Source organism: Mirounga angustirostris, unplaced genomic scaffold, assembly GCF_029215605.1.
Source record: "Mirounga angustirostris isolate CCGP_5_RB_7025 unplaced genomic scaffold, mMirAng1.0.hap1 SCAF_9, whole genome shotgun sequence".
Lineage (NCBI taxonomy): Eukaryota > Metazoa > Chordata > Mammalia > Carnivora > Phocidae > Mirounga > Mirounga angustirostris.
Genome location: NW_026991717.1, coordinates 103,288,959 through 103,315,643, shown reverse-complemented (window position 1 = coordinate 103,315,643; position 26,685 = coordinate 103,288,959). Strand labels below are relative to the sequence as shown.

The 26,685-nt window shown below is 37.4% G+C and overlaps 2 protein-coding genes across 8 annotated transcripts in view; one reads left to right on the top strand and one right to left on the bottom strand.

The window, feature by feature from the left end:
* The window catches only part of ARMH4 (armadillo like helical domain containing 4), a 230,560-nt gene that overhangs the window by 51,685 nt on the left and 152,190 nt on the right, over window positions 1-26,685 (top strand). The window lies entirely within an intron of this gene.
* ACTR10 (actin related protein 10) lies at window positions 479-24,720 on the bottom strand. Its single transcript, XM_045900942.3, has 13 exons — window positions 24,546-24,720; window positions 22,100-22,172; window positions 19,065-19,147; window positions 18,110-18,218; window positions 16,500-16,607; window positions 14,033-14,100; window positions 13,481-13,560; window positions 10,490-10,525; window positions 7,291-7,370; window positions 7,139-7,212; window positions 3,981-4,062; window positions 2,310-2,511; window positions 479-899 (listed from the first exon to the last, which is right to left on the bottom strand). Exons 1-13 carry the CDS (start codon window positions 24,620-24,622, stop codon window positions 718-720), a joined length of 1,254 nt encoding a protein of 417 aa, XP_045756898.1. The 5' UTR covers window positions 24,623-24,720; the 3' UTR covers window positions 479-717.

The window sequence follows — 26,685 nt, the reverse complement described above, 5'->3', positions numbered from 1 at the left end:
TGAGAAGATAAAAAGTACAAAAGAGATTAAAAACATTATGAATACATGTTTATAAAGCAGTTTCATAAAAATACGTAAAATATCTTTGCATAAAAATGAAGTGTCTTTCTTCTTAGAAATGTAGAATTATTCATAAAGAAACTGTAAAGTTAAAAAGGAAACATTTCCATACTTTGCTTAACAAATGTTTACCTAATCTACTAAGCATTCTCAGTCCAAAGGGTCAAATATATTCCTGGAAAAGTAGCATTCTAACATGGACAGATAAATACCAAAACAAAAGGATTTGAAGGAAGAGACCCATGTTAATATTTGAAATACCTGGTAATGGTTAACATTATTTCTTCTTTAAATGAAACAACTGCTAAAAATAATGAAACTGATGGATTCTCCAATGCTCAGGGCAGATTATGTGAATTGTGGAGGGACAATGTTATTATTCTTTCTGTAAACTAAACTATGTAACAAACTTCCAAAATTAAACTGCTTTACTATATTTTATTGATATAAATACAACAGATTTCATAAGCATCAGCTACTATTTTACTGTTACACAAGAGGAACAAGTCAAAAGAATTAAATATTAATGCAAAAAGTAACAAAGAAATGCTTTCACTTCCATAAAATCATCTCTAACAGCATCCTATATACTTTGTACAATTTGCTTGTAATTGATTAGATACTTGATACAAAGCAAAGTTGAATTTCAATCAAATTTTATTTCTCAGTGGAAAAGGCTCTCTTCATCAGCGGTGGCTGAGCTTTCCCGACATCAAACATCATTTCCAAAGGTGGGTTATTAAGAGAACACCAATCAGGTATACGGCCTGTCTGATTATAATACTCCTTTGAGACTGAACGGCTCCCAAGTATGTCCTGCAGTGCCCCAAAAATAGCTCCTGTGTGGTAAAAAATATTTTTATAGTTAAGATAAAAACTTTTACCAGAAAATTTTATGTACACATACAACCACTTCATTATATGACAAGAGAGAACAGGTGAAATTCAGTAATGCATATTCACACTCTTCAAAGTAATTGCAGTTCTTTTATATCCTGTATTTTGAATAACAGGGTAAGCCACAACTCCTATGTTGAAAGTAACTTAAATGGTCTATAGCAGATTACAGTGAAAATGCTAACAAGCATTACTGTGTCTAAAAGCAGGTGAGGTAGAGAGGGGTGGAAACTATTTTCAATTCTGTATAAATACAGTAAATAATACCGTTAGTTTTCTTTGCCACAACTCTTAAGATTGTATGTCAATAAATAAAACAGCACTGTAAAACCCAGTAAGCATCATTATAATGCCACCCAAGTCTATGCTGAAGACTTTATAAAGACCCACACGGCAGTCTTTAAAAAATAATTTGGTAACTAAATCCATTTGTCCTAGATCAAAATTATATTTTTACCAAATTCTATAAGAAATATAATATTCATTTAAAATCTCAATACTTTTTCTAATGCTCAAGATACATATTAGCTGCAGATGCATTTTAAAACACGTATCAGAACATATATAAATATACATATCCATGATTGTTTTTCTCTTCAAAGTAGTGTCTCTCTCTCCCTATATGTATCTTCAAAGTAGTCTCTCTCTCTCTCTCTAGTCTCTTTTTCTCTATATAGTCTCTTTACATGTATATAGGCTATTTCCTTATTTCAATGAAACTATCATTTCTTATGAACTATCATTCAATGAACTCAGTCACAAAATAAAGTATAATTATAAAATAAAGAGATCAATTCTCACATATGGCTCACAAATTGGCTTTAGGAGGAATTAAAACAAATGTTATGAGCAACGGTAGTACCACTGGAATAAATGCACAGCTATCCATCACTAATATGAGAAATGACTTTAACTGGATGAAGTTTACTTAAAAAATTAAAGTGCAGGGGCGCCTGAGTGGCTCAGTCGTTAAGCATCTGCCTTCAGCTCAGGTCATGATCCCAGCGTCCTGGGATCGAGCCCCGCATCGGGCTCCCTGCTCCGCGGGAAGCCTGCTTCTCCCTCTCCCCCTCCCTCTGCTTGTGTTCCCTCTCTCACTGTGTCTCTGTCAAATAAATAAAATCGTTAAAAAAAAAAAAAAATTAAAGTGCAAATGCCAAGAGAAATAGATATATGATTCTGACAATAACTTAAGGAAAAGTCAGTGTTCAAGAAAATTATTTAATAGTTCTATTAGTTTGTTAAGTGAGCAATTTTTAAGACTGAATCATCTATTCTAATATATCCATTAATAATACCATTCAGGAACCAATTACTATATAATCATTATATCTTAAAAACTAAATTCTTACCTCCCAACCAGGCCACACAATTAGCCTTTGCAGGTGGAGTATGAATTCGGAATGTCTTGGTGCCAAGTGCTTTTTTATATTTTGGTTTTTCTACCAAATACCTTATTTCTGCAAGCAATCTGTGGAGAAATCCTGGCAACATAGATGTACCACCTATGACTACCAAATTCTCTGCTAGTTGCTTTCTGGTGTCTATTGGGCACTGTTATTGAAAAGAAAGAAAAAAAAATTTATTCTTAACTGTATAAATAATGCTTGATTGGATTCAAGAAAATATACAGATTATATATTACAAATTAAATAGGTGAGCATTACTATTACAAAAAAAAAAAGGCACAGCAAGGTTTCTTTAACAAGGGAGTTTTTCATGTAGCAAATATAACCATGATTAATACTGCCATATACTTAATATAGAACTTTAAAGATTTCAAAATCTAACAGTATAGAATTTAAAATTCCACAGAGTATATGGTAGTTATATGTGAGTATTCTCATTTTCAAGATAGAATGACTCAGTTGAGCAAAGAACATGAGAAGAAATAAAATAACTTTCTTTTTTAGTAAGTAAGTATGTGGAAACTTAATTTTTCTAAGGTGGTAACTTCACAGTTATTATATCCAGAGCCAGTTGTCAAGTGGGAAGATAACATTCTTGGAAAAATTGTTTCTACATCAGTTCTAAAAATTAGAATGTTAAAGTCTTTCACTGATGCTATGTTTTTCGTAAGAGTCTCTGAGTAGAACTGCCAGAGGTAGACAGTATCTTCCAAAGCGCTGGCATTTCACATGGATTCTGTGATGCCATAGTCATTAAACAAAAGAAACATACTATCATACACCCTGTGGAATTTAAAATTCAATACTACACAAACCTGCATTTAAAGAAACTACAAGCTGTACTAGGTACAAAATAAAAATCTGATACTATTGCTACAGAAATGATACATGATAGCACTACTTATCCCTGACTCTGACATGTTGTAAATACCCTATCTCAGTGCCAAAGTAAAACTCGGTAACTGTAAAATTTAACATAAAAGCTAAAAATTGTAACCAGTGGCTAAAATATAAATACAGGGGCACCTGGGTGGCTCAGTCAGTTAAGCATCTGCCTTCAGCTCAGGTCATGGTCCCAGGGTCCTGGGATCGAGCCCCACATCGGGCTCCCTGCTCAGTGGGAACCTGCTTCTCCCTCTCCCTCTGCCTGCCGCTCCCCCTGCTTGTGCTCTCTCAGTCAAATAAATAAATAAAATCTTTAAAAAAATAAAATAAAATATAAATACAGAATAACATTTAAAAATTTTCTTAGGTCGCCTGGCTGGCTCAGTCAGTAGAGCATAAGACTCTTGATTATGGGGTTGTGAATTCAAGCCCCATATGGGATGTAGAGATTACTTAAAAAATTTTTTTCTCAGGGCACCTGGGTGGGACAGTCAGTTAAGCATCCAACTCTTCGTTTGAGCTCAGGTTATGATATCAGGGTTGTTAGACTGGGCCTGGCATCAGGCTCCCCACTCAGCGTGGAGTCTGCTTATAACTCTTTCCCTCTCACTCTGCCCCTCCCCCATGCTCGCTTGCTCTCTCTCTCTCAAATAAATAAATCTTTAAAAAAAATTTTTTTCTCTAAAGGGCTGTAGTCGTAAATTGAAACTTTTTATGAAATCAAAATACCTGTATAAGGGAATCCAGTATTAAAGTGGCAACTGATTTCTCTTCATTATCTTGTTCAAAAAGAATCTCCACAACTGAATCTCTAATGAGATCAAAAACAGAGTGCTTTGTCGGCATCATATAGTATGATACAGAATATACCATTAGTTCTATTTTTTTAAGTAACAGTACTATGTTAACATAGAATAATTATTAAACACAAGGTGTTTGCATTTGTGAATGAGAGGAATAGAAGCACCTGCCTCACAGGTATTGAGGTGAGGATCCAGTGAGTCAAGAGAACACTGCCTGGTACAAAGGAGGCGCTCCCCAAGTATTAGCTACAACTATTATTATGTACAGATTAACATACAGTTTGTCCAGTTATACTTCCTTAAGCCTAATAACAGGAAAGGAGTGAAATTCTATAAAAATAAGATTCAAGAAGCAGATCCACAGTGATACAAAAGATTTAAAAAACAATCCTCTCCCCAAGCATTTCTGTTTTTAAAAATAACATATGGCAAAGATTGTTAGTTGCCTAATAAAATATCCATTTTCCATTTTCCTGTTCATTCTCAAATTAAAAGAACCCTATTTTGGGGTAGCACAAGGAAGATCTTTGTAGTGATGGAATAGTTCTATATCTTGATGGTGGTGGTGATTACAAAAATCTGTGTGTGATAAAATTACACAGTACTATACATACACACGTTACACCGACGCCAATTTACTGGTTTTACTATTGTACTACAGTTAAGTAAGATGTAACCACTGGGAGAAACTGGGTGAAGAGTACACGAGCATCCCTATATTATCTTTGCAATTTCCTGTGAATCTGTAATTATTTGGAAGGAAAAAAAAAGATAGAACTCCATTTTTAAGGTGGATACAATGCCTCTCCCGAGTTAAACACTGTATTTACCTGCCTCCCTTGTAGCTAGATGTGTAGCTAAGTGACAATGAGATGGAGGTAGAAGTGGTATGTGGGACTTCTAGAAAGTCTCCTTAAAAAGGAGTGGAAGCAGGGGCTGCTGGGTGGCACAGCTGGTTAAGTGGCCAACTCTTGGTTTCAGCTCAGGTTGTGACCTCAGAGTCATGGGATCAAGCCCCGAGTGGGGCTCTGCACTCAGCACAGAGTCTGCTTGAGACTCTCTCTCTCTCTCCTTCTGCCCCTTCCCCCTACATAGATTCAATCTCTCTCTCTCAAAATAAATAAATTAAACAAAACAAAACAGAGAGGAAGCACTTTTTTCTTTTCCTTCCTAGGGGTCCTTACTTTAAACACAGATATAGTAGCTCCAGCAACCACCCTGGTCCCTAAGGACAAGGCTACTCCCCAAAGGATGAGAGAGATGGAAGGATATTTACATCCCTGATGGGAGTTGTCATACCATCCCTGGACTATCTACCTGTGAATTTCTTTTAAAAGAGAGACAAACTTCTTTTTTTTTTTTTTTTTAGGATTATTTATTTATTTGAGAGAGAGCATGAACAGGGGGAGGGATAGAGGGAGAGGGAGAAGCAGACTCCCTGCTGAGAGGGGCGCCTGATACGGGGCTCGATCCCAGGACCCTAGGATCATGACCTGAGCCAAAGACAGACGTTTAACTGACTGAGCCACCCAGGAGCCCCGAGAGAGAAAAAATTCTTTCTTGGTGAAGCCACTACTGTCAGGTTTGTGTAATTGGTGGCCAAACTGAATCCTAAGTGATGCAATATAAAACTATCTATACATATGCATATATAAACTCTATTTCTTAAAAATAAAATTTAGATCATACAATGCATAGAATTTTGAAGCTTTCTTGAATCTTTTTCAAAACATAAAATTCTCAACCAGGAAAGTATACTGAGGCCTGCAGAACACTCAACACTCACAGTTGGCCACTTGCTGCTACGCCTGCATACCTCCATTCCTACCAGTTGAGATGAATGCTTACAGAGCATCAATTTTCTTTTTCCAAGTCTTTTATTGTCAATAGATTTGATATTGAAATTATATAATTTTACAATTATTACTTAACCAACAAATACTAGTGTAGAAAATAAGTTGTTTTTCTATGTGAGCTATGCTGAATGCTTTGAAAAGACAATTACTTTTTAAATCTTTTTTTTTTTTCCCCAAGATTTTATTTACTCATTAGAGAGACAGAAAGCATACAGGAAGGGGTAGAGGAAGAGGGAGAGAGAATCTCAAGCAGACTCCACACTGAGCACGGAGCCCAACACAGGGCTCGATCCCAGGACCCCAAGATCATGACCTGAGCCAAAATCAAAAGTCAGATGCTCAACCAAATGAGCCACCCAGGTGCCCCTAAAATCTTTTTAATATGGGTAATACAACTGTAAAAGTCTAGAAGAAAATGTCTATAAGAATTCTGTACCAAGACTGATTCACAAATAACTAAGTTTTCACTGCACTTAAAACAAAAATGAAAACAGAAACAAAATACTTGGAAATAATAAACCATGAATTTCCTGGTTTCTGTACACTTAACTCCAAACTCTAGAAGCAGACTTACCCTCAAAGAAAAGGTTCTAGAAAAAAGTTTGGCAAATAATTACATATTTATATACTTTAATATGTTTAATGTTTAATATATGGTTTTTTAAAATGGCCTTTTACTTTAAATGACCCTTCTGATTTACCAACAAACTACTGGTCTGAACTATGTCTATTAGGTTTCAAATGAACTAGATTTTCGGTAGGAAAAACATGTTAGCAAACAATCGTAAATTAATTGGGTTTAAAAGGTGAGACACGGGGCGCCTGGGTGGCTCAGTCGGTTGAGTGTCTGACTTAGATTTTGGCTCAGGTCATGATTTCCTGAGATCAGCTCCCCATCAGGCTCTGAGCTCAGCATGGAGTCTGCTTGAGATTCTTTCTCTCTTTCCCTCTGTCCCTCCCCCCAGCTCACGCATGTATGCTCTCTCTAAATAAATAAAATCTTAAAAAAATGTATTATACTTTATTCTCTACCATAGTTCTACTAGTAAATTAATTCTGAATGACTTAAATTTTTTAAAATTAAAAAGTTGAATAAAATTAATCATAAATGAGGAGGCCTTATGAAAAACACATAATTGTTAAATCAGCAATATTAAAGGCTTAGATATTTTTAAAGGCCAAAAATTCATTCTAGTTCATTATTTTGCTCATAACAATTAAGGTCTACCTGATTGATCCAAGAACATGTAAAATCTTCTCTCCATCTAATGGATAGTCAACATTTGGAGGTGGTGAGGGACGCTGAAATATAAGTATCATAAGCATAAATATATAGGTTATAACCTCTGGAAAAAGAATATATATTTATTTTTAACTTACCTCAGTATTCCCATCAATATTAAATTTTGCTGCTTGGATTTTTAATCCACGTTTCAGATCACTTACAAAGCAAGTGCGCACTTATGAGAAAGAAAAGGAGACTGTGTTATAGTTTGTGATTGAATCAATCTATGTCCAGTTAAAACAATTCTATTCAAGTGAACATGCTAGTTATCCATTCTTTTGGATTTTATAAACTATCCCTGGCTTTAGTTTGGTTATGACAATTTATTCACAAATAAAGAACTTTTTCATTCACTGCAGAATCATAAGACATGTTGCATATTCATCCTTCACAAAATCATATTAAAAAAAACACCTCTGAGGAAACTTTTTTTTTTTTAAGATTTAATTTATTTTAGAGAGAGAGAGAGCACACGCAAGAGCAGGGGGAGGGAGAAGCAGACTCCCTGCTGAGCAGGGAGCCCAATATGGGGCTCGATCCCAGGACCCTGGGATCATGACCTGAGCTGAAGGCAGATGCTTAACCAACTGAGCCACCCAGGCGCCCAGAGGAAACTATTTTTTGATATTCCCTGTATAAGAGTACCATAATAAAAATAAATTTTAGCATCATGAAAATGTAGCATGTTTCTTTGAACCAGACTGATTTCTGTCTCTGTATCTAATCTTATGTATCTACCTATCTGATTCTTTTTAAAAATCTTGGTTGGTCAGAACACAAAGCTAAATTTTGCTCTTAGCCATAGTAACACTCCTTAGTTTAGTGTTTATTGACATGATTATTTTCTCCTTCTTGGCATAGCCCAACACTTCCATTTTCCTTCTACTAGATCACCTTTTTTTTGCACTTTGAACATTTATTCTTTCAAAGATTCTTTTTTTTTGAAGATTTTATTTATTTGAGAGAGAGACAGAAAGAGAGAGTGAGAGAGCATGAGCAGGGGGGAGGAGCAAGGGGAGAGGGAGAAGCAGGCTCCCTGCTGAGCAGGGCGCCCGATATGGGGCTCGATCCCAGGACCCTGGGATCATGACCTGAGCCGAAGGCAGACGCTTGACCAACTGAGCCACCCAGGTGCCATCAAAGATTATTTCTATTGCAAAGTACCTTTTATAATAAGTTCCTTCAAATTATTTTCACAAATATGGTGCCTGGGTGGCTCAGTCGTTAAGCGCCTGCCTTCAGCTCAGGTCATGATCCCAGGGTCCTGGGATCGAGTCCCACATCGGGCTCCCTGCTCAGCGGAAAGCCTGCTTCTCCCTCTCCCACTCCCCCTGCTTGTGTTCCCTCTCTCACTCTCTCTCTCTCTCTGTTGAAAAATAAATAAAACCTTTAAAATAAAAAAAAAATTATTTTCACAAATAGATAAGGAATAAAAAAGTTTTAAGTAGAAACAAAACTGACGTTGAATGCAATCTAATGAGTTAATTCCTTGTAAAACATGTTAAATATTTATATTTTATATAAAATTCTTCTCATTCACTAATTCAAAATATATTAAGAATCTCCAACATGTTAATATGCTAGATAGTAAGCTACGTGTTCAATACGCTAGATGGTAAGCTAGGTGTTCAAGCTACTTACATATTTTTTATTTTATTTAAGTCCTCATAGCTATCTTTGTCATATAAGATAAATACCTAGCCCTTAAGATCTTAGATACTTGGCAGAAGAAGCCACTGCAATAAGCATGTACAAATGACTCAGGTTTTACAATAACTGAAAAAATTTTAGGTAATTATACCATGTAAGTAAATAATAAAATGAAGAACAAGATCCATTTTGCAGCCCTAGCTCTAACTCTACCTTTGGTGTGACACTGAACAAATCACTTAATATTGTAACAGATTATCTCCAGGTCTCATTTAATTCTCTTATTAATTTTACATTAACATTCTCAGTACTGAATAATATTAAATTATATTTTAAATGCCTTTTCTTTCAGTGATTCAAAATACCAGAAAACTGGGGCACCTGGGTGGCTCAGTCAGTTAAGCGTCTGCCTTTGGCTCCGGTCATGATCTCAGGGTCCTCATCAGTGGCGAGTCTGCTTCTCCCTCTCCCTCTGTCCCTTCCCCCCCTGCTTGTGCTCTCTCGTTCTCTCTCAAATCAATCAATCAATCTTACCAAAAAAAAAAATCCAGAAAACTCCATTTAAAAATTATAAAAATGCACTCTAGCAAGGGAGAGGTAATATATTCTAGTAAAGTGAATCCAATATACTTTGGACCCAAATTGGAACTTCCAAAGTCAGTAAAATGACCTTACAAATATGTATTTAAAAACTAGAGTAAAAAAAAACCTCGGGGGGCGCCTGGGTGGCTCAGATGGTTAAGCGTCTGCCTTCGGCTCAGGTCGTGATCCCAGGGTCCTGGGATCGAGTCCCGCATCAGGCTTCCCACTCCTTGGGAGCCTGCTTCTCCCTCTGTTTCTCTCTGTCTCTCATGAATAAATAAATAAAATCTTAAAAAAAAAAAAAAACCTCGGGGCACCTGGGTGGCTCAGTCATTAAGCATCTGCCTTTGGCTCAGGTCATGATCCCAGGGTCCTGGGATCGAGTCCCACATCGGGCTCCCTGCTCCGCGGGAAGCCTGCTTCTCCCTCTCTCACTCCCCCTGCTTGTGTTCCTGTTCTCACTATGTCTCTGTCAAATAAATAAATAAAATCTTAAAAAAAAAACAAAACCTCTATACAACATAAAACCAGTATCTTTCTGAAGCAATTTATCTGTTAATTCATACTGTGCAAACTGTTAATTCCCTAGTAATCCTGTATACTCTATAATTGAGAAGTTTCTTCAATAAGACATCATAAATAATGCCAAAAGCTTCCATAAATCTAAAGAAAAATAAAAATTTTATTTATATTATTCCATAGCCTATCCTGTATATTAAATATTTTTAGGATATTATATTATGTACTTAATATTATTTTGTACCTCTGTAAATATTTCTAGAAACACATGCTTTCCAAACTAATACTTAAGGAAATGGGGCGCCTGGGTGGCGTAGTCGTTAAGCGTCTGCCTTTGGCTCAGGTCATGATCCCAAGGTCCTGGGATGGAGCCCGCATCGGGCTCCCAGCTCCGCGGGAAGCCCGCTTCTTCCTCTCCCACTCCCCCTGCTTGTGTTCCCTCTCTTGCTGTGTCTCTCTCTGTCACATAAATAAATAAAATCTTTATAAAAAAATAAACTAATACTTAAGGATAAAAAGGACAAAAATGCGAATTTAGTTTACCTTTAATGTCCTCTAAGACACCTTCTGGAATTGAACCTGAAACAGAAATTTTATTTAGAACTACAGAAGTTCAATAATAAGCAGAAACAGTCTGCTAAATTGCACAACATTACCACTTTCCATTTCAGAAAAATTTTTAAAAATATAAGTACTATAACTTTTTAAAAGCCAAACAAAAAAGTTACCTTTGTTTCTAGGGAAGAAACTTCATCATTCAAAGTCAATCCACACACACACACACACACACACACACACACACACACACAGGAATATTACCCAGCCATCAAAAAGAATGAAATCTTGCCATTTGCAACAACATGGATGGAGCTAGTGTATTATGATAAGTGAAATAAGTCAGTCAGAGAAAGACAAATACCATATGATTTCACTCATACGTGGAATTTAGGAAACAAAACATATGAACATAGGAGAAGAACAGAAAAAGAAAAAAAGAGAGGAAGCAAACCATAAGAGACTCTTAACAATAGAAAACAAACTGGTGGGCGGGGAGATGGGTTAAATGGGTGATGGGTATTAAGAAGGGCACTTGTTCTGATGAGCCCTGGATGTTATATGTAAGTGATGAACGACTAAATTCTACGGATGAATCACTAAATTCTACTCCTGAAACCAGTATTATACTATATGTTAATTAACTAGAATTTAAATAAAAATTTGGAGAAAAAAAGGAGAATGTATCTATTCAAAGAAATCTATACAATATAGAGAGCCTTTAGAAAGTGGACATTTGGATATATTACCATTGTGATGTGATTCTGTTGCTAAAAATCTAGTTATCCAAGTCAGACTCAGAAACATTTTCTAACCTAAATTTAAAATCTTCTAAACTCAGACTTAACTCATTATTAAATATGTAAAAATATTCTGATTTATAAAAACATTATTTACATCAAGGAAGACAGAAATTTAGAGCTGAAAATGGAATCATGATTTCATAAGGGTACTCATATGCACTTCTTCCATCAGAACCTACATATCTTGTTAGCTATTTCTTTTAAGGTATGACAGCCACTGAAACAAAGCATTACTATAAATTAAACTTAGAAGCCACACCTTCAAAATGTTAAGCCATAACCTTTAAAAAAAATAATAAATAATATTAATCGCATTGCTTTTTTGAGGAGCAAAAAACATTTAGCATTAGTAAGTACAGCTTTAGAATTATTATTTATCATTATCTCATCCTTTCCAAATTCCTACTTTTGTGTTTCATAATATAGCAATAATAGTATGCATATAATTTAAAATAAACATACATACACGTATTGAAGGTACATGCTCCAAAGTTTTTTACTGATGGGGCTAGTGTGTGATCAAAAAGTTTGAAGACTTCTATCCTTATGTGTTGAAATTCACCTCACAAAAGGATAGAGATTTCCAAAAAAATTTTAATTTGGCGATAAAGAGATGAGAGAAATGTAACTAGATTATAGGAACCTATAAATTAAGAATAAGTGCTAAAAACTGTAGCATTTCACAACTGCTATATACTCTTTAGGGATATTCAGATGAATTCCAACATACAACAAATTTGGTAATATGAAAAAGTTTTCTTTAGGCAACATGTAAAGCAGGCTTGAAAATAAAGGGCTTATTTTAGCTGGGGGTAGATGCTGCTTTGGGAAGGGCTTCCTTAATCTTAGTGAATAATAACAACTATTTAAACTTCTCAAATAAGAGGGGCGCCTGGGTGGCTCAGTCGTTAAGCGTCTGCCTTCGGCTCAGGTCATGATCCCAGGGTCCTGGGATCGAGTCCCAAGACGGGCTCCCTGTTCCTTTGGAGCCTGCTTCTCCCTCTGCCTCTCTCTCTCTCTCTGTCTCTCATGAATTAATAAATAAAATCTTTAAATTAATTAATTAATTAATTGACATTCCAGCTGAGTCATGTAGAGGGATCAAAAACCCAACATCCCAGGTAAAGAAAGAGAATAAATAAACGCTCACGGTTGTGGGAGGACTAGTGGAGCCTAGAAGACTATATGAAATTTACTGTAGCTAAAATAAGTCACACAGGGTTAAGTTGAGTAGTTTAGGGCTAAGAGGTAGAAAAAAAGTCAGATTGGAAAGAAACATGTATATCAAGCAAATAATTTGGATTTTAAGCTGTGGAGCCAGCAAAAATCCTTAAGCCGTGTAATCAGACTTGTATTGTGTAAGTTATTTCTGGCAACAGTATGAAATACTAAACCGGTCCAGAGAGTCTCCTACAATAATCCAAGCAAGAAATAATGAGGGTCTAGTTTACAACGTCTTTGCTTTCAGATGTTCAGTAGTATAGATGATAGAGAAAAAGATATGAAATTTAAGAGAGATTTCTGAGGGACAACTGAAAGGACTTTTAACTCCAGTTTTCTAAAATGAGAGATAAGGAAGATATCATCTTTATCTGAGAATGACTTGTTGAAATGAATTTGGAAGAAGAGATAATATATTCACTTTTTGAAGGTCTTAAGTACGAGGTACCTAAACATGCCTAGTTTACACCTAAAAATCAGCTGAAGATATGAATATCAAGAAGGGTCAGGCCCAATGATACATTTGAGAATCAACTGCATATTGACGTAGCTGAAGTTATAAAAATAGATGAGATCACTTTTAAAAAGCCAGGAGGAAGAAAAAATGAAAACCAGATGCCTAGGAGAATATCAGTAGAGAAAGCAAGAGCAGAGGAAACCAAGGAACATCACATAGTAATAGAACATCATAAAAGGAACAGAGTCCTGAAAGCAAAGAGAAGAGATGATATCAAAAGTATATGATAATCCACAATGTCAAAAGTTCTAGAAAGGATGACCAAAATTAAACTACTGGATTTGGTAATTAAGAGGTCAATAATGACCTTATAATTGGAGCAATGACATCAGTGATGTGAGGGAAAAGAGAGTAACTATACAATGAGGTAGAAAACAAATGAGTCGAAGAACGACAAGGGAATGTAAACCACTCTTAAGTAGTTTAAAATAGTTTTACCCATCACAGAGGGAAAGCTCTGTTCTTTAGCAGCACCTGTGTCAACAGTACATTGCTCCAGTAGCTGAGTTTCCAACTCCCTGAAATTAAAAAAAAGTAGTTACTGGAACTAAAATATTGTACTTGATACCCTTCTCTTAATACTTTTACTACATAATAGGTTATAATGCTTTAAACTAAAGTGGTTTTATCCTGGGGCGCCTGGGCGGCTCAGTCGTTAAGCGTCTGCCTTCGGCTCAGGTCATGATCCCAGGGTCCTGGGATCGAGCCCCGCATCGGACTTCCTGCTCAGCGGGAAGCCTGCTTCTCCCTCTCTCACTCCCCCTGCTTGTGTTCCCTCTCTCGCTGTGTCTCTCTGTCAAAAAAAATAAATAAAATCTTAAAAAAAAAAAAAGGTGGTTTTATCCTTAAAGGATGAATACATTCAAGGGTAATAGAAAATGGACTAAATAACATTAAATGTCCATCTTACCCTTTATTGATCACTGTCAAAAAATTAATATGTTTTTGTGGTACAGGTGGAGCAAATGTGCTAAATCCCAAGACACTTACTTGTGAAGAGCTTTTCCTCCTAGGGGGAGCGCTCCCCAACAATTTAGTACTGGGATTCCTTCATATATCTATAGGGTAGTTAAGGATACAACTATTTTAGGAGATAAAACATGGCTTCCTTGATACTTTCCTCACCTTCTGCAGTATTAAGTCAACTTTGGTAACAAATTCTTCATATTTTTAAAAGAGGTACAGAAAAATCAGTCTTTTTTCATATTCTTCTTCAAAGAAAAAGGTTAAACACACACATACACACACACACACAAACACACACACAGAATTCGTTAGTTACAACCAGGGTGTCTAATAAAGTAGCTACTTGAAATGTGGCCAGTCTGAATTGAGATGTGCTATAAGAACAAACTTGATACCAAATTTAGAGGACTTGATACACAGATACAAAAAACCCTATAAAATATCTCATAATTTTTATATAGTTTCTATGTTGAAATAATATTTTGAATATATTGGGTTAAATAAAATATAGTAACTTCATCTTTCACTTGTACTTTTAAAAATGTAGCTCTTAGAAAAATTTTAAATTACATATATGTCTCACATTGTATTCCTATTAGACAGAGCTGAGAGGAGTGGACTATACTATACTGTGGATTTGTTACCTTATTTTCCATATTGTTTTTGCTGATGTATATAAGTACAACATTTATAAAAAAAAAAAGGAAAGAGTATATTGGTAAGAACATTGGCTTTAGAAACAAACATGAGTTATACATCTTGGCTATATGCTTATATGACCTTGGGTCACCATCTACCCCAACTTTCAATCTTCTGATTTATATAACAAGGAGAATAATACCTATGTTGTAGGACTGTTATGAGGTTTTTGGGTTTTTTTTAAGATTTACTTATTTATTTGAAGGGGGGAAGGGAAGAGGGAAAAAGAGTCTTAAGTGGACTCTGAGCACAGAGCCCAAGGCGGGGCTCAATCTCACAACCCTGAGATCACAACCTGAGCTGAAACTAAGAGTCAGATGCTCAGCTGACTGCGCCACCCAGGCACCCCACTGTTAGGAGATTTAAACCCAAAATACTTCATATATATTTTTAGAAGATTGTATTTATTTATTTAGTGCAGGGGGGAGCGCACAAGCAGGGGGAGTGGGAGAGGGAGAAGCAGGCTCTCTGCCAAGCAGGGAGCCCGACGTGGGGTCTGATCACAGGACCCTGGGAGACCCAAGCCGAAGGCAGACACCCAACCGACTGAGCCACCCAGGCGCCCCAAAAAATACTTTATATTTTAAAAACTATTACCTAATTTAGTTCTTTAGGAGCTAATGATTCTTGATTTCACTCCCCCAAGTATTTCTTCTAATAAATACATATGTAGATCTCAAAACTTCCTAAGAGTCATGCACTTACATACTTCAACGTCCTTTTCAATGGAACAATATCCACTGTTAACAATTCTTTTTTTTTTTTTAAGATTTTATTTATTTATTTATTTGACAGAGAGAGAGAGAGAGAGCATAAGCCGGGGGAGCAGGAGAGAAGGAGGCTCCCCACTGAGCAGGGAGCCCGATGCGAGACTCCATGACTGAGCTGAAGGCAGACACTTAACCATCTGAGCCACCCAGGCGCCCTCACTATTAACATTTCTAAGAGCCTTTACCTATACTCAGCTTACATGCTTCTAATGACAAGGAATGCACCAGTGTATAATCACTAATTCCATTTTGGGATAGCTTGAATTACTAGGAAGTTCTTCCCAGTGGTGAATGATATAAAACTAGAGCACTGTTTAGCAAGTTATTACATGCCAGGCCATATGCTAAATACTTAACATACATTGTCTCACTCAAGTCACACAATATCCCCTCCATGAGGTGGAATTATTATAATTCCCATTTCACAGATGAGAGAACTGAGGCCCAAAGAGATTACTTGACTAACATCATACAACTAGTAAGAAGCATTGCCAAGAATTACCACTTATGTGTGTATTTGATTCCAAAACCAAAATCATAAACCCTATACCCTACTGTGCCTCCAATGACAGCCTCTGGAAATAGAGAGAAAAAGAAAAAAATGTACTTACTTTTCTACAGCAAGCCCTTCAGCTATTTGAAAGCAGATTTTGTGTTTTAATTTTTCTTGATTTAACTTTCTCATTTCAGTTTCTCCAATCACTCTTTGTATGATCTTTTCTTAGAACTTGACTAAGGTAGTCAAGTACTATGACACATCCTAATTAGCTAATGTTCCTCTTAAAAATTGAACATAATATTCATGAGGTCTGACCTCTGAAGTACATACCAGGACCAAGTCACAATGGTAGTTTCTACAAAATTTAAGTCTTACAATCCTGTGAATTTTTTCCACATGGGAATTTATACTTGTATATGGTAACCCCAAATAGTTTCATTCCATGAAAACCACTTCTAATAAGCCTAATTATGTTAAAGTAGAGTAAAAACTGAAAAATTAGCTGCTTGACAAAAAAAGATACAGGTAACACCAGGCTCTCCCTATATCCGCAATCCAGGACCATAGCAGAGTTTATCCCAAGTGTCAGAAGAGCCATTAGATGACTTGGAGCAAGCAGGACAGATGGAACCTAGAAAAGAATAAAACCAAAATAACAATAACAACAACAAAACCAGGAGTAGTTGAAGGTGTTTCCCATATATTTCAAATATACTTGAAAAAATTCACAGTAACATTATATTTATGATACCTTTCAACCATTTTATGGTGCCAAGAACTAGTTTGTTGATTTATTTGAATTTACACAATCATGGAAATATACCATAATAAATAAAAACACTCTTTAAACTCTCTAAGTTATTTTATTCCAAAATGGCAATTATGAAACTCTTTTTTTAATTTTTGTTCTCTCTTTTTTAAAAGATTTTATTTATTTGAAAGAGAAAGAGAGAGCACAAGTGGAGCAGCAGGCCGAAGGAGACAGAGAAGCAGGCTTCCAGCGGAGCAGGGAGCCTGATGCAGGGCTTGACCCCAGGACCCTGGGACCATGACCCGAGCCGAAGACAGACGCTTAACCGACTGAGCCACCCAGGCGCCCCTGTTCTCTCTCTTTTGGAGGGAAAAATGAAAGGGATAAAAGAAGAGGTACAGAAACATAAATTCAAAAAAAGATGCTTAAATTTAAAAAAATAGATGTCTTTGCCATCAAAATGAAAATTAAGAAAAAGATTCTTGATTGTCTTTATTTGCAAAGTTTGTAATATGAACTCTATTTTTAAAACATAATATAGCAGTTAAAATTAAATTGAAGAGCTATAAAAATCCTTAACTCTGTGTGACATTTTCAGCGAGAATTTGCCAGATCTGGTGATACCCCAAATATCAGATAAATATTCAATCAAAATATGAAAGTCCTTATAAACAAATGCTAAAATATAATGGCCATATTTCCCTTACCTAAAGGTTGTGTCAGAGGGCAGGGCGGGGGATAGTTCTAAGTAAAGACATTGAAAAAGGCATGGAGGTGGCACCTGGGTGGCTCAGTCAGTTAAATGTCTGACTTCAGCTCAGGTTATGATCTCAGAGTCCTGGGATCAAGCCCCACAATGGGACTCCCCACTCGACGGGGAGTCTTCTTGTCCCTCTGCCCCTCCCCTTGCTCATGCTCGCTCGCTCTTTCAAATAAATAAATAAAATCTTAAAAATAAATAAATAAATAAATAAAGCCTAAAATGAAGGAACTGAAGAATTTAGAACAGTCAGCATAACTAAACAACAGAAACTAGAAAGACCTGGGGAAAAAAACACATTATAAACACCACAGCAAAGAATATTCCTTTTAATTCTAAAAAAGTCATCAAACAACAAAAAAAAACCCTATGTTAAAATAAATAAATAACAGAAATATCAGTAAGAAATTGTCAGTTACCTAAGTATTGGATGAAAGGCTGATTACACATGAAATAATCATACAAAGAAAAGAAAATAAATGGTCAATTTAAAATGGCTTGAGTTTAATCTCACCTGGTTTCTCAAATGCACTGTGTAAAATATATATAATGAAGGAAATTAAATGAGGACCTTTTAGTTTAAGTTTTAGAACCTACAAAAAACAACATAAAAAACAGGTACCTCAAAATATTTGAAAAGAACCCGAGTGAGTGTCTCTCTGAAGTGGGAAGGACATAGTACCGACTCGATAACCACAACTCGGCGGTCTCTAGGATTCACCAACAGATGCCTGGAAAGTGATAGTTTTTACTTATGAAAGTAAATAAAAGTTGGTATTTATTTTGGCACATAATGCAATTTTGTTAAGAAAAGAGAAACTATACTACCTTAGCACAAGATGTTTTATGACAAAAAGACGTATTTATTTTATTACCCTGGGAACGTAACATTCCTGAACTCTAATTATTAAGTGCTAGTTACTGTGTCAGTATCTTTACATCTGTTACTTCATTTATCTCAGTAAACAAAAGCCACAGCCTAGTATGAATACACACTTGAGTCATTAAAAAGATTTTTTCTTTTTTTAGGTTACAAAAGTAATATACGCTCATAAAATTCCAAATATAACAGAAGTTTATAACTTGGAAAGTACAAATACCTTACACTTCTACTAGCCAGAAACCACCATTTATAGCAGTTTGTATATTGTCATTATGGTCCATGCATATGAATGTATTTTAATAGAGGTGTTTATTCCACAGATGTTCTGAAACTTGCTTTTTTCAATTATCAATATATCTAAGATACCTTTTGTATGACTACATATAGATACAGAACTCTTTTTTTAATGGCTGTAAAGTGTTTCACTATATGGATATATAATAATTTAATTATCCAACCCCCTTTATTAATGAACATTTAATTTGTTTTCAGCATTTCCTTATGCTTGCCAGTTATCTAGTCTTCAAATACATTTTGGAAAAGGTTGCAAATAAGCAAGTAAAAATGCAGTGGAGGTCAACTTTTTTTTTTTGCATCAGATGTTAACACAACCAAATATTACTATGACTGGCATTAGGAAAATCTAATTAATCACAAAAGCTGGAGGGAAAAAACAAACACAACTGCATCTTACCTGAAATACAGTATGTGGATGAATTCCTTTAGGTAGGAATACAATTCTTCTGTATTGATATTATATTGAACAACTTTGATAGGCTATAAAAAAATTAAAATTATTTATTAATTTATAACAAAATAATCTCAAATTAAAACATGCTTATTTACTGTACTAATGCATTTTCTGATAATAAATCACAACTAATTTTTATTGGGAATAAATGCAAACATTAAACATAAATAAATCACTTAAATTAGGAATCTTTAAGAATGGGCCTAAGATAACAGAACTTTTTGCTTTGTGGGGATAAAAGTATGTGTCCACAAGTAGAAAGCTATGCTCATTTGCATTTTTCCTCCATCTGGACTTACCATTTTTTTTTTTTTTAAAGATTTTATTTATTTATTTGACAGAGAGAGACAGCAAGAGAGGGAACACAAGCAGGGGGAGTGGGAGAGGGAGAAGCAGGCTCCCTGCAGAGCAGGGAGCCTGATGCGGGACTCGATCCCAGGACCCTGGGATCATGACCTGAGCTGAAGGCAGTCGCTTAACCAACTGAGCCACCCAGGCGCCCTGGACTTACCATTTTGGCAGGACTGATCAAAATTACTGATTAAAAAGTATCAAAAGCTTCCTCAAACACTCCAGAGTTGATCCAGTCCCTGTAAGTCACACCCAAAGCAATAACACTTTCCCTTTTGTAAGATCACCCCACTTAATTACTTGTGAAATGTCTACCTTCCCATTAGACTACATACTCTAAGGTGCAAGAACTGTTCCTAGTTTGCTTACCAGGCACCAAGTACATGGCTCACAAACGTGTGGTGAAAAACAGCACTAAACAGTATATGCAAACGCTACCAACCCATGAGTGCTAAGTCAACACCAATGGAGAACAAGGGCTTTACTTATGATCCTCAGAAAGCTGTAAGTACTCTGATGCATCACTGGCAGACCTCTCTTCATTTACTTTTAATGGAAAGACCATTAGCTCAGCTAATTTCATGATTTTATGTAGCTTAAAGAAGGTTCCAAACCATGTATGGCTGATTATAGATTAATCTTCAAATACATATTTGTCTTTTCAAGATGAATATAAAAGCTACAAGCACTAAGAAAATATCAATGAGAATGTTAAAGTTCTAAGTCCAGTCAGGAATCTATCTAGAAATTTATCAAGTATCACATTAACCTCAATTATTATAAAGCAAAAGAACATGAAAAGTGAATAGACAGGAACTTCCATCACATTTTGAATACACACCACAAGTACCTACTATATTTCTAGCTTATCCAAGAATTTGCGGGGAAAAAAAATTGTATATACCTATCTTTTGTTCGTTCATTCATTCATTCATTCATATAGGCTCCCTGACCAGCACTGAGCCCAACATGGGGCTTGAACTCATGACCCTAAAATCAAGACCTGAGTTGAGATCAAGAGTCAGCCACTCAACCAACTGAGCCACCCAGGTGCCCCCCCAAAATTTTTATTTTTTTAAGTTTTTATTTAAGTAATCTCTAAACCCAACGTGGGGCTCGAACTCACAACCCTGAGATCAAAAGTTGCAATGTTCTTCTGACTGTGCCAGCCAGGCACCCCTGGAAAATTTTGAAATCAATAAAGTGATTCCCTAATCAAGCATAAATTAAAAAGATTTGTGAATCAATGTATTTCTTGTAGATCTTAAAGATGCATCCCATTACCAAATATAAGCTGATGTACTAATCTATTTTGTTACAATATGTACTTTTATAAAACCAAATACCATACTTCCATTGCTAAATAAGGGAATAGTATCTACATAATGTGAAATTTGTATTAGTTCATGTTAGACAAGAGGAGCTGAAATGATAGCAGAGTTATAACTTTCATCAAGAAAAATAAAGTCGGGGCGCCTGGGTGGCTCAGTCAGTTAAGCGGCTACCTTCGGCTGAAGTCATGATCCCAGCGTCCTGGGATGGAGCCCCGCATCGGGCATCGTGCTCAGCAGGGGAGCCTGCTTCTCCCTCTCCCTCTGCCTGCCTGTCTGCCTACTTGTGATCTCTCTCTCTGTCTCTGTCAAATAAATAAATAAAATCTTTGGGGGAAAAAAAAAAGTCATCAGCTCAGTGGCCACACACATAGGCATCCTTTAAGATCTATTTTTCAAAAGCTTAAATGAGGGGCCCTGGATGGATCAGTCCATTAAGGGTCTGCTTTGGCTCAGGTCATGATCCCAGGGTCCTGGGATAGAGCCCTGTGCAGGGCTCCCTGCTCAGCGGGGAGGCTACCCCTCCCCCTGCTTATGCACAGGAGCGCAAGCATGCGCCCTCTCTCTCTCTCTCTCTCTCTCTCTCACACACACACACACACACACACACACACACACACTCTTTCTCAAATAAATAAAATCTTCAAAAGCTTAAATGATCTTCTGTAGCAGGGGCTCCCTTCCCAAAGCAGACCCTTTCATGACTCTTCATTGGGCTGCATTTCCTCTTGGTTCCACCTTAACAATAGCCCCACTGGCTCAGAACTGACTTCCATATGCACTGGCTCAGCACCCACTGACCAACATTTTCAATCCATTATTCCATTTTATTTTGAATATCCCCAAGAGAGCCTCCAGGCACTCTCAGTTGCAAGCCAAAGCTATTCTAATTTTTTTCCTGAGGAATCAGTTATTACTTTTGCTAGTGCTGTAATTACAAAATTATGTGGGTTTTATAAGGTCTGCCCCACCATAAGCCTACTTTTATTTGTGATGGAAAGGAGGTTTTTCAGGAATGCAAATATTAAGTTATGGCAGAAGCATCTGTATTTGATTTTAACATGTGAATTTTATGGCATGCAAAATTATTCTTCCTATTGCTCTACAATTCCTGGTTGGTCAAATTAGCTTTGGTAGGAAACTTCAAATGAAATAAAGATTTAAATTTTTTTTCTTGGAATACAGTCATAAGTTACATAGTTAGCATTGTTCTAATCAATCTTACTTGAAGTCACATTAAAAAATATTTTATAGTACAGCATTTGTTTTACTAAATTGTTAAAAAAAAGTCAATACCTTAGGCAGACCAGCTTTTTTAATCACACTAGGAATTATGCATCTTGGACCAGTTTCTCCAGCAAATCCACACCTGAAAATAAACAGAAAATTGAAACATTCAGCTTACTGTAACATTCTATGTATTTGTCACAGAAACAACTTTTTCTGCATTTGTTTCAAAGCAGTGGTCACAAAAACATATGGAAACATCTCTGATGTATTAAAAGGGACAAAGAAACTAAGAAAAAATTAATGCCATCTATATTCATAATTGTGTATTACAGGTAAAAAATTGTTTCAAATTAGTGATATCGAAATAAACCAGTATATTATTTCAGACCAGTATGTACTTTTTAGTTTTTTTTTTTTTAAAGATTTTATGTATTTATTCATGAGTGAGAGAGAGAGAGCACACAAGCAGGGGGAGCAGCAGGCAGAGGGAGAAGGCTCCCTGTTGAGCAAGGAGCCCAATGCGGGACTCGATCTCAGGACCCTGGGATCATGACGAGCTGAAGGTAGATGCTTACCTGACTGAGCCACCCAGGTGTTTCTCAGTTTTAAATTATAGCTAAATTTTAGGCAACACATCTCTACAACCCTGGATTATCTGACTACGTTATAGGACTTCACTTATATAATTCATGAGTTACTCATAATTTCATCACTCTAATATTAATTTCCGTATTTATGTGTTTCCTTTTGGTCTTTTTTTTACACTATGTGTATTTGACATAATCAGGATGTTCAAAGGTCATGAACTTCATACAGTAAGCTTCTGCCCAAAATGGTCTTCATTGTTATTTTTAAAACCTCATAATATTTCATCCTTAAAAAAATGGTTCTCCTGGGGTGCCTGGGTGGCTCGGTCGTTAAGCGTCTGCCTTCGGCTCAGGTCATGATCCCAGGGTCCTGGGATTGAGCCCCGCATCTGGCTCCCTGCTCTGCAGGAAGCCTGCTTCTCCCTCTCCCACTCCCTCTGCTTGTGTTCCCTCTCTCACTGTGTCTCTCTGTCAAATAAATAAAATCTTAAAAAAAAAAAATTCTCCCAAGTATTTAGGTATTTGCATGTATGTTTCATGTTAGTAAAACAAAACCTTTCTGAAAACTCTGCTAAAAATGATCACCATGTAAGTTTAGTCTTAACATGATGATCTCTTCTTATCCCGCCTAGTTTCCAGTACTGCTCTCCTATTCCCAAATAGCTCTTTCCATCTTCTACTAGTTACATCTCCATGTTTATTTGCACCAATGCTCCTCAAATACTCCAGGATGCAGCCCACTGGTTGACTTCAATTCCTTTCTTTTACTTCATAAATTCATCTTATTACCCTCCTCTTTACTTGTCAATAATCATCTTCCTGTATAGTAACTTTCTGCTTCTCATTTCCTCATAGCCAGACTAATTATCTTTGGGTGTCAGCCTCAAGGTATTTATTATGCTATTAAAATAAACATTTAAAATAAGAAAACATAAATAAGGGAGGATCTTGCATAGAACAGTAAGAGAATGTCATGGACCAAGAATGTCATGGACCAAACACATAAACCTGTGTTTAATCCAATTCTGGAGCACCTGAGGTCCAATACTTAAATAGGCGGTTTTGACAACATATGCAACAAATAATTATTAAATACCTACTATATACTAGGCAGTGTTCAGATATATATAAAGATTTTCAGATATTTCTATTTCAAATATCTATACAAGAGGCAATTCTGTTATTGTCCTCTTGAGCCCAGTACAAGGGCTCACAACCTCAAGTCCAAGGACCACTGTGATCGTCCGCTAACCTCTGAAACCGTGGGCAAATATTTTAAGGTTTGTGTATCTGTGGCTTGCTTTCGGTCGTCAAACGGATCTATGCCATCCAAAAGACTGAAAGCCACTAGTGTTTACAAGCTGCCTTTTAAAACATCTCAAATTTCCTAATTTAAGAGTTCGGGGCCGGGCACAACAAAGGATCTCGTCTTACCTACAGGGCTTCACCTCTTTGTTTATGTGTTCCGTCTCCCTAATTGGACTTCCTACTCTTGCGGAGCAATGGCCCTGTCTTATATTTGAATCTCCGGTACCAACAGACGCTCCATTCAATAAATGTTTACGTTACAGTTCGGTTGCTACCCTCCTAAGCAGATAAGCCCAGGATAAGGTCTAAGCCATCGCTGTCATCCCCTGCATGGATCACACCAAAGGGTCCGTTCAATCTGGGGTGACAACCCGGGGCGCCGGCGAAAACCATTCTCCCGAAGCCTCCTGGGCCTCTCCAGGAGTCAGAACCGGATCCTCGGGAGTCGTACAGCCCATGTTGAAAATAAATAATAAGGGCCGTAATTTGCGGAGGTGCTGGAGGGAAAAATGGAGATACGGCAAACTGCCCCGTGAGCCTGGGAAGAGGACCGGGGCCGGGCCTCGACCACCCGCCCTCCCCTCAGGACGACCGCAGTCAGCGCCGTCGCCACTCACTTGGTAAAAGCCTCTCCTAGGTCTATCACGACTGCCGTTTTCTCCCCGCCACTCCCTAGGCCTTCATACAGCGGCATGATAGCAAAGACCACCGCAAGAAGGAGGGTTCCGAGGCAGGCCCCACAAGTTTCTGCTCTCAGCGGGGCGGAGCCGGGGCGACGGCGCGTGGGCGGGGCGACGGCAGGGGCTTCGAGTGGCCGCGGCGCGCCGGGCCCAGGCTGCTCCAGGCTGTGCCTCACTCCCTGTCGGATTCAAATCCTTGCAGGCGTCTCCGTCTCCGGTACTAAGGAAGAAGAGACACGGGCGGCCGCGGATCAGGGTGCGGGGGGATAAAGGGCAGAAGCGATCAGGCGCGCCGGGCGCCCCGAGTGGGGCGGAGACAACCGGGTCCTTCCCGCTGGCCACGCCCTCACATAGCGCCGGGGGCGGGGGCTTCCACTGCAGGGTTGCTGATAGTTTCTGGTCGTCAGGTGGAGGCCAGTGAACACAGATAAAAGCCACAAAACGGCTTTGTGTAGTCTTGGGGCGAACTTTGTTGTGCCAGGTGTTTTGCCTATCGTTTATGCTTCACAGGAAATACTGACAATAAGTGTTATTTTCTTACCTGTGCGAACTGAAACTCGGAGAGTTTAAATAACTTTTTTTGGCGGTCATTCCAGTGAAAGTTTTCATTTTAATCCAAAGAAAGCAGTGAAAGTGGCATCTGCGAATCTATGGAGGAACGGATGGGGTGGGTTAAGGAAGGAACAGTGATCCGGGGGTTTCTGTTTACTCTAAAACTGAGAACCTGTGTAATCCGAGAAAAGTGAGTAAATCTTTCTGTGCCAGTATGGACACACAATCGGGATTATATAACATGGACGGTTTACCAGTGTATCATTTCACTGCTCTACTTTTCTTCTGCTGAAGTTGCCCTTGGAAACGGGAGTTTGTGGGATAAGTTGCTGCCTTGTCTCTATAACTATAGGAAGAGGAATGACCTGTTCATCCCCAGTGTGTCTTCCTTACTTGTGTGGATAAGGTCTTTCCGTAATAAGAGTTAAGGCTGCACAATGCAAGAGGTTAGAGAATGTAATTCACTGTAGAATTTATTGATCAGTGATCTTCCTGAAAGCAAATTGCCAGAAGTAAGAGGATGAAGTTGGAATTGTGATAAGGAACGAAGCTTTAAAAAGAGTGGAAAAGGATGAAGCATTTTGCTTCACAGGGTTAGAGTGAATAGGACCCTTCACTCAGGTTCCAGTTCTGTTTCTTCTGCCACCTTCTGTCAAGTTTCTAATACTTCTGCTTATCCATTTTCTGTAAACTTCACTGCTACTTCACAAGGTATTTGTGAGGATCAATTGAAATTATATTTATGAAACAATTTTGAAACTAGGAACTTTTATCATCCATCCTGTGTTTTCCATGAGTGTTCACCAACTGTCTTAATTTCCTAGAGATGCCATAACAGAGTACTATAAACTGGGTGGCTTAAAACAGGAGAAATTTATTCTCACAGTTCTGGAAGCTGGAAGTCCTGGATTAAGACCATGGCAAAGTCATGCTCTCTCTGAAAGTTCTTGGAGAGGATGCTTCCTTGCCTCTTGCTAGCTTCTGGTGGTTGCCAACAGTCCTTGGTGTTCCTTGGTTCCTAGGTGTATCACAGCAATCTCTGTCTCTGTGGCCATCTGGCCTTCTTCCCTGCATTTCTGTGTCTTCATGTAACGGGCTCTTCCCCGTGTTTTCATATCATTTTCCTTCTGTGCATCTCTCTGTGTCCAAATTTCCCTCTTATAGGAATACCAGTCATTGGATTAAGGCCCTAATCCTAACCCAATTTAATTTGGTTATATCTGCAAAGACCCTAATTCCAAATAAGGTTTCCAGTTGACAAGAATTTGGGGGGGGATACTATTCAGCCTAGCACACCAGCTAAATGTTAGTGTTCTCCATGGTTCTGCCCTTACACCTCTTCTTACTGTATACCGTTTTCCTTTGACAATCTTCTCCACTCCCATACAGACAGCTAGACTCATGTTTGTTGAGTTCTATTTGCTAGCTCTTTGCCCTCACAATAACCTTACGTGTTAAGTATTATTATCTCCATTTTACAAATGAGGATACTAAAGACAAGAGAGGTTAAATAATGTGCCCAAGG

What these genes read in the sequence shown, in the direction of transcription:
- ACTR10 (XM_045900942.3), bottom strand. Translation starts at nt 24,622, where the DNA reads ATGCCGCTGTATGAAGGCCTAGGGAGTGGCGGGGAGAAAACGGCAGTC. An exon ending in AAAAAGCTGGTCTGCCTAAG is followed by an intron (nt 19,148 to 22,099) that starts GTATTGACTTTT and finishes ATTTTTTTATAG; the next exon opens with CCTATCAAAGTTGTTCAATA. An exon ending in TACTGGATTCCCTTATACAG is followed by an intron (nt 2,512 to 3,980) that starts GTATTTTGATTT and finishes TTTCAATAACAG; the next exon opens with TGCCCAATAGACACCAGAAA.